The following is an 8709-nucleotide window of genomic DNA, read 5'->3' on the forward strand; positions in this document are numbered from 1 at the left end:
TCCGTATGTGGTGGAAGTAGCTTGTACGTAAAGTTTCATCAGTATATTACTATATATTTCACTGCCCCCAACCAACATCTATTCACTAGATGTTATAGGTACAAAAGATCAATTAACACAGAAACACCTCTAAGAGTTTATAAATCTCTCTCTCTCTCTCTCTCTCTCTCTCTCTCTCTCTCTCTCTCTCTCACACACACACACACACACACACACACACACACACACACCTCTTTTATTGCAGCTTTCAAATACAAAAATACACTGTCAATTAAATCATTAAAACAGTGCAGGAAAGGGCATAAGCAGTCACTTTAAAGACACATCACCATATAAGTAGGTTTATACGATTAAAAGCACAGTGGAATAAGAATCTTTGCTACCATTGTTAAACTTGGAAGAGAAGGAGCCAACAGACATCTATCAGAAATGATTTCACAGTCCAGGTGCCAGCACTGAGAGGGTCTACTCTGTGGTCCCCACCTCAGAAGCTGGTAGTGCACTACTGAGGAGAAGATGAAATAGGGCCTCACATGTTGAATATAGTGCACAGGTAACTTCATATGGGAGGAAGCACTACTCCGGATAACCTGGTCCTAAGCTGTTTAGTTCTTTATAGGTAATAAGCAACATTTTGAATTGTGCTCTCAAATGAATTTGAAGCCAGTGCAAATGGACAAGAGCTGGTGTAATAAGTTCTGAAAAGCAAGCACTAGAAACCACTTGGGCTGCTGAATTTTGTTCCTGTCAGTTTCTAAACACTCTTCCCCACAACCCCTGCAGAAGTGCAGTCTTGATGTGAGCAGGGCATGAGTGACACTGGCCTGATCAGCATGGTCCAGGAAAAGCTGCAGCTGACACCCAAGCTAAAGCTAAGCAAATGGATCTTTTCCCAATTCATCAGTGAATATTAAGGTGCAGGGGGATTTTCAGGTTGTCACTTGACAACTCTGAGAATGGGAAATGGACACTGGTGGTTGATGAGGGGATCAAACCTTTCTCAAAGGATTGAACTGAGGTTTTTTGTGGTTTTTAAAGCAGTTGTTAGCTGTTTAAATTGTAGGTTGCTTTGAGATGATTGCATGGATTGTTCCTTTGGGCAGACATTGATATGCTTGCACATTCAGAACATTTGTAATAGCCCAATGTTGAATTTGACCCATAATTATTGTTGTTAAACAATGAATTCTTGGTTTCATTTGGACCATGTAAACTTGAGGTATCATATTACCTAGAAAGAGGCAGATCAGTTTGGACTCATGCAGGAATTGTTCTAGCAAATAATAGTATGACATCCCCACCCCACCCCCAAGGAATAGTTTAAATTGACATGGGGCAGGGGGGAGATGCAAAGCATTAAAGTTGTATTATTATTGTCACTGTGCTTGATGGGGAAATGAGCATAATCCTCTGACTTGGTGCTTTTTTTCAGGGAGCACTCAAGGGTACACAGTACCGGCTTCTTTTTGTTGTTGTTAAAAAGTGTGGTACTTACTATAACAACTCCATGGTGGGTACCGACACCTATTTTTCTAGATACAAAGCACTGCTCTGACTTGTTTATTTCAGAGACTACATCAAGCAGCTTGCTTAATCCAAGCAGCATGGAGAGGATTTCAAACACGAAAAAGATTAAAGCAGCTTCCAAAAGCAGTAACAATCTTGCAGAGAAATTTCAGGTAGGGCAAGACCTTTGTTTATTACAAACCTGTGGATGCAAACAGGTGGTTATGTGTTGGAGCCCTTCTTCCTCCCACTCCCTTGTCCATTCTCCCATTCCTTTCCCTTTTCTTCCCTTATAGACGAAAAAAGAAAGAAAGTGGTGGTGAGGTGATTGCAAAGACAGATCATGCCTTTCTCTTCTGGTCTCACCCAGTGCCTGTATGTAGCCTCTACAGGATACTGTGACTCCCATTCCTTTGTGCAGTTTCTCCAATAACATGCTTGCTGATCTGTGGAACTTCTCTACCTCTACTAGAGATTAGGTTTTTGAAGTTCCCTAATACTTACATTCTTTCCCTCTCATAATATTGTGTTGGCCAGAAATGTTGCTGTGAGAATATATTAAGCAGCATGCAGATTTCTTGGTGCTACATTAGCTAATTGAGTGCAGATGTATAAAGGGGTTTGCTCTATAATAAAATGCATTTTTAAAATGTATCTTAACGGGCACATGTTTGGAAAATCCAGTAGAGGGCAGACTTCACATGTAATGGGTTTCCAGATTTTGGAGCAATCTTTGGTTCCAATCAGAATTTCAGGCTGCACCGCTAAGCATCCAGGCCATGATTTAAAGCAGGCATCCCCAAACTTCGGCCCTCCAGATGTTTTGGACTACAATTCCCATCTTCCCCGACCGCTTGTCCTGTTAGCTAGGGATCATGGGAGTTGTAGGCCAAAACATCTGGAGGGCCGCAGTTTGGGGATGCCTGATTTAAAGTATGTTTGTGCATACCACTACATGTGCATCTTGAGACTATTGGGGTACATGTTCCCATCTGCATGATAAATGCAGACCTGTTTAAATGTAGAACACTCTGCCTCCTGTAATTTCTAAAACTTTGTTGTTGTAGAGCTAAAAGAAAACAGGAGTTGCAAGGTTTAAATAAGCAGAAAGAAGAGGAGGACCTCCGCCAACAATTGCAGCTTCGGAGACAGAGAGCCATGAGGCTGTTCCATGAACGACAGCTGACGCTATTGGAAATAGTTCATGCAGGTATGGTTATTATAGTAGCATGAAGAGTGTTTTCCATGCAGAAACAAATTTCCCATATTCTTTCTTGTTAGTTGAAAACTTCTATTCATACTCTGTTTCCTAAGACTTAGTATTTGAGGCACATGATGCCATTCCTTAAATGGCCAGGTATTTTTACAAGGATGTATCAGCAACTTTCCCTTGGGCCCCTTTAGGTCTTATGGGGAGATAGTGGTAATGTATACTTAGAACAAGTTGATGGGAGAAATGAATGTAATTTGATACTCATCCAGTAAATGTGTGAATCATTTCTTTGCCTTAGGTTTATGTGCTTTCTCCCCCACTCATTCTCCGTTTCCTTCATTTTGGAAGGTAACAACTTAATATCAAAGCCTGGGGCAGGATAGCTATCCACATCATTTCCCTGTGCAATTTCTTCTATCTATTTCTTTCACTATTGACTATTGCGGCCCCTTGTCAGGAATGCAATTCTACACTTGGATCTGAACTGCTCATTGAATGTGAATAGTTTAATTTCCCCAGAGGATCTCTATGTGAATAATTTCCTCTTGGACTTTGGTATAGGGTCTCATCTGTGTAGCAGCTGGACCACAAATCACCATCCTTACCAAAATGTCCTCAAACATATCTGAATGTTGGTTTAGAAAAAAGGTCTGCTTCTGCTGTTTGAGCTGAATTTTTTTTGATACCAGCTGGCTTGTCTTGAGTCTCCCATGAAACCCAAGCATATTCAGAAAATTGCCTCCTTTATCTCCTAGGTCAGGTAGATAAGCATATGCATGAAATGGAGGAGAAGTCAGCTATAACTATCCAAAAATACTGGAGAGCATTTAGGGAAAGGAGAAATTTTCATCATCAAAAGAAGTCTCTTAGGCAGTATAAAGCAGCTGTCCTCATTCAGAGAGCGGTGAGTATGCAACCAAGTGCTGCCATGACATAAAATTTACCCAAACAGTTAACATTCATGTTTTAATTCAAAGTTTCCAGTATAGTCTACTACAAGCAGCTGCTCTAAAAATTAAGCTGGAGCATTAGTCTTCAGAATCTTCATAGCAAAAACCTGAACAGCCCTTTTAAAAACCTGTTACAAGAAGCTGTCGAAGACTTGAGACCATAGTGCTCAATATTACCCTAGAAAACCATTTCTGCTTCATCATCCCCATCCCCCCCACCGCCGCCTCTCAGCCAATCCTTCCTACCAATTCTTTAATTTGATGGCATTTTGGAGGCCAAGTTATTGTTTGAAGCTACACTTGCAGAACCACGTTCTCCAGCTAAATTGAGCCTTGCCGAGTTGTATCTGCCTGAAGGGGGAAAAATCAAATGGAGAAACATGCATTTTTCTCAGTGGTCTGGCTTTCATCATAACTCAACAGAAAGGAGGGTGCTGGACTAGATACTCAAGTAACAGATCTGAGCTTAAAGGTTTGTATTCATTTCCATGTTGACAGAGCACTGAATTGAGAGTCACTCTTGTTTTATTGTTTTTTATTGTATAAAGCAAGAATACTATAATAATGTTTTAGTTTAAATGGAATACAAGATACTATTTGTTCACGAATTATTGTGTGTGTGTGTGTGTGTGTGTGTAATATATATGGATTCCCAAGCTAACCAGAAGGCTATCAAGAAACTATCCTGCTATAAAAATTCTGACTGTATAAATAAATTGTGTTACTTGAATACTTTTGTTTCCACAGGTGCTTAAGTTCTTGGAAAAACAAAGGAAAAGGAAAGCTTATTCTCTCTTGAAACAGTCCAAACAACTCTCTGATGAACAGAGGCTTTCATTGCAACAAAAAGTGAATGACTACATCAAAAAGCACCCGGTACATCATCATTCCTCCTTTGCCTAGGGCACCTTTTCACATTGGTTTGTTGGCCAAGGAATGCTTGCAGACATGCTGGGGAACCCTGCATGTTGCAGGGGAATCTAGGCACACTTTCATTTTACACATGGCATCGTCACACATGACATTGAGAGCCTTTGACAATGCGCAAAGCTCTCATTGGAGCTGTGCATGGCAGAAGAAGACAGGTAATAGTGAAGACAGGTAAAAGCTGCCTTTTAGGGAAGCATCAGTGCCACATATCTGTCTCCTCACTGAAGGACCCTGTAACTTCCAAGGAACCTGGGTAACCTAGGATCACAGTTTGAAAACCACATCCATAGAACAACAGGAATGTTTTGCCCCTTATCACTACTTTGACAGGAGCCACAATACAGCATTGGCAGTTAGATAACTGCAAGAACTCAGTGGGGAGGGGGAAATCTGTTGCCTCCTATCCTAATTGCAACTGCTTTTTTAATTCCACACGAACTCATGAACTAGTGAGTCCATTTTGTTTCCGTAAATGACAGAACATTTTTCACTTATCAAATGGTTGCATGGGTGCTCATATATATATGCACACATCCTTTATGGTACTAATATTAAAGTGTTTAAGGAGAGCTTTAAAAAGTAGGTGTTCCTGATCAGAGAAATATTACCTTCATAGGAGAACCTTAATTGAGGGGCCCTGAGGAAGATAGTTGTCAACAGGTGCGCATTGGGCTTTTTATTGTTTCACAAGGACTGCTAGTATGTTTACATATTTATTTATTTTAATATTTTGCTTCTATTGCTTTCATATGTTGCTGCTCAATAGTGCTGCTGCTGCTGCTGCAAGCAACTGCAGTCAGGAGGTACCTATGAGAGCTGTGTGTATACCTGTTGCAGCAGTACCAGTTTTGCTGTTAGCTTTTCCCCCGAACCATTTTTTTAAGTCTACAAAACTACTTTGACAAGAGGCCCTGACTGTAGAGAGAGAAATTGATGGGTAGTAGAGGTAATGATGGCTCTACAATATCACTTGCCAAATCTTGAAAAGTTAATATTGGTACACAGCCTTTACCTACAGTTCCATGCTGTTTATCTAATGTAAACTCTGAATATATCAGAATTATACTGTTCCCTCTTTATTTGGTCTGTGAAACAAGGTATTGGGTGTTGCTTGGTGCTCCCCCCCTTTCCCCCATTAATATAATAATAGGAATTTGCTTCTTCCTGAATCCTAATTAGGAAACTAAATTTATTCAGTGATGGATTGATGGCTTCAGGGAGGAAACACAGGAAGAAGCACAGTTATTAGATTTACAAGTACCCAAGAAATGCAAATGTTGTGCTGTAGACATCCACAAAGGTTTGAAGCTGATAACTGCTAACAGTGACAGGCACTATCATTTTTCTCCAGGCTTCTGAAATGTCACAAGAAATGAGCAGGGAACTTCATCATCAAGCTCAGGAAAAGCTGACTCAGTATTTGCTGAAAAGAAGCCAGGATCGCAAAGCAGAGCAGCATAGAGAGGCATTGCTCGCCCAAGTCCACACGGATGTAGATCAGCTAATGAGTATGTGTCTACCTCATCATCACCATTATTTTAGCCTTGCTCGGATTTTCTTCCCATATTGTGGTAAATGTTGATGAAAGTTAGTGTTGGGACTGATTCATGGTAATAGTAGACACCACAGCACTCATCCAGAGATAATATTTGTTTGTGTGATTCATGAGCCATGTAGGCTGTTGATTCCATGGCTGTTTTGGTCTTGTTTCCCTTTAAGATGTTAATGTTGAGAGTATTTGTGTAAAGGTGTTTTGGGGGACTTTACAGAAATCTTCAGCTTGCTATGTGGGCAGTAACACTCTACCGTATCAAAAAACAAAACAAAATGAAGTTCAGTATGCTGGGGTTCTTCTTTTATTTCCCTTCGCCATTGTGAGCTATATGTGGCATGTACTTTCCTACCATGTTTGAGATTTGGTGTTTAATTGTAGTGTCCAGAAGATGGATTCACTGAATTATAAATGCTGTAGAAGAATAGGGTTACAAAAATGAAAAGGATAAACCCACTGGATCTGGCCCATGACAGGACTTAAAATAATGGAAAATGGAAGAAATATAGCCCCAAGATGATCAACCTTGTATTTTAAGAAAAAAAGTAATTGTGGTTCTTTTACTCCTTTTGTCACAGGTGCTCCAAGTCTAACAGAATCCACTACAAAAGATCTGAATGTCTTTATGAGTAGATCAGCTCCTGTGGTAGCCAAAGCCAAGCAGTCACACAGCACCATGTTGAAATATACACGGTGGCCATGGTGGAAGAAGCTGGAAGAAGACTTCTTAGAGGAAGAGGCTGTCTCAGAAGATCTGAGTGCTGAAGTGGGAACTTTGTTCATTGGTGGAAGCAAAACATAATCTGGAATGAACAAGGTTATATGTCTGGACTATGTCTTCTGTGAAAAAAGAAAGTATTCCAAGATGGTCTGGCAAGCAGTTCATCCAATGCTGTCCAAATGATTTGATTTTTTAAAAAAATAGTTAATAAAATGAGTTTGTACTTATCCAATATAGATATATAGCTGTTATCAAGTTATTGTTTTACAGATTTTGACCTCTATCTAACCAAAATATCTACATTTTACCATTTAGATGACTTGGAAATCATTACAATTCACATTTTAAATATCTGAAATTCAGTTGGATTGTTAAAAAAAAAGGTGGGATTTTGAATTTAATATTGTGAGGAGTTAGCTGTGTGTATGTATAGGCTGGGAAATAGAACCTCAGAACTCTGGGAGGAAGCAATGGTCAACAGAGAGAATATTCAGTCCCCTTATGACTTAAAGCATTTTTGCAGCTTGAGGTCCATATCCCTTTTCTAGGTAGCCTTCCAAGGGCCAGATGCCAGTGGGGTGTGGAGCCAGATGCAAAAGTGTGTGAAGCAACCAATGTAAGCTTTAGGACTGCACAGTAAGCCTTTACACATGTTCAAGCACCCATCTCTATCTTGCATCCAGACAAGCAAGAGCAGTCATCAGAGTTCAAGAGCTCATTCCAGCCAGGCAAAAGCATTCAGGTGCAAAGCAGGGCCAGTGGGGGGTGTGTGTGGCCTGCAGAGAAGGGGGTGTAGCCTAGGGAGAGTGCAAAGAGCCCTATAGAGAGCTGCATTTGGCTTGTCCCTGGACTGAGGTTCCCCACCCTTGACTTACAATATCATCCCAAACCCATTCTGCTTTGAGTCTTCTGATTAACTAATTTGTACATGTTTTATCTTCTTTAGATGTGCTGTGAAATTTACTTTTCTGTTTTAATGAATTAACATTATTATTAGGTTAGTTTGTCTGAGAGAAGCGGTATTAAATAGTTTGAGAAACTAATGAGATCCTGCCTGTGATTGCATTTTAAATTATAGGCCTAGATTCTCATGACCAGAAGCGCTTCTAAAGAATTACAAAAATGGCCAGACTTTCAGCTCCCAGCCATTTTGCATGGCATAAGCTATCGTATACCGTTGTATATTGTCTCCCTGCTTATTTAACTTATATGCAGAATTCATCATGCGAAAGGCTGGACTAGATGAATCCCAAGCCGGAATTAAGATTGCCGGAAGAAATATCAACAACCTCAGATATGCAGATGACACAACCTTGATGGCAGAAAGTGAGGAGGAATTAAAGAACCTTTTAATGAGGGTGAAAGAGCAGAGCGCAAAATATGGTCTGAAGCTCAACATCAAAAAAACCAAGACCATGGCCACTGGTCCCATCACCTCCTGGCAAGTAGAAGGGGAAGAAATGGAGGCAGTGAGAGATTTTACTTTCTTGGGCTCCTTGATCACTGCAGATGGTGACAGCAGTCATGAAATTAAAAGACGCCTGCTTCTTGGGAGAAAAGCAATGACAAACCTAGACAGCATCTTAAAAAGCAGAGACATCCCCTTGCCAACAAAGGTCCGTATAGTTAAAGCTATGGTTTTCCCAGTAGTGATGTATGGAAGTGAGAGCTGGACCATAAAGAAGGCTGATCGCCGAAGAATTGATGCTTTTGAATTATGGTGCTGGAGGAGACTGTTGAGAGTCCCATGGACTGCAAGAAGATCAAACCTATCAATTCTTAAGGAAATCAGCCCTGAGTGCTCCCTGGAAGGACAGATCGTGAAGCTGAGGCTCCA

At 40.5% G+C, this 8709-nt stretch overlaps 1 protein-coding gene across 10 annotated transcripts in view; it reads left to right on the plus strand.

Annotated features, from left to right (window-relative positions):
• IQCB1 (IQ motif containing B1) overlaps positions 1-7108 on the plus strand; it is a 17928-nt gene extending 10820 nt beyond the window's left edge. For all 10 annotated transcript variants that reach the window (XM_088662358.1, XM_035128867.3, XM_035128857.3 and 7 more), the window contains exons 9-14: positions 1570-1679; positions 2574-2716; positions 3475-3623; positions 4417-4545; positions 5951-6107; positions 6730-7108. In XM_088662358.1, the coding sequence (XP_088518484.1) occupies positions 1570-1679; positions 2574-2716; positions 3475-3623; positions 4417-4545; positions 5951-6107; positions 6730-6953 (912 nt within the window). In that variant the 3' untranslated portion in view covers positions 6954-7108. The remainder of the gene's footprint in view (positions 1-1569; positions 1680-2573; positions 2717-3474; positions 3624-4416; positions 4546-5950; positions 6108-6729) is intronic.
• Positions 7109-8709: the final 1601 nt, after the last annotated feature.

This window comes from Zootoca vivipara, chromosome 1 (genome assembly GCF_965207765.1).
Source record: "Zootoca vivipara chromosome 1, rZooViv2.hap1.1, whole genome shotgun sequence".
In the NCBI taxonomy this organism is placed as follows: Eukaryota; Metazoa; Chordata; class Lepidosauria; order Squamata; family Lacertidae; genus Zootoca; species Zootoca vivipara.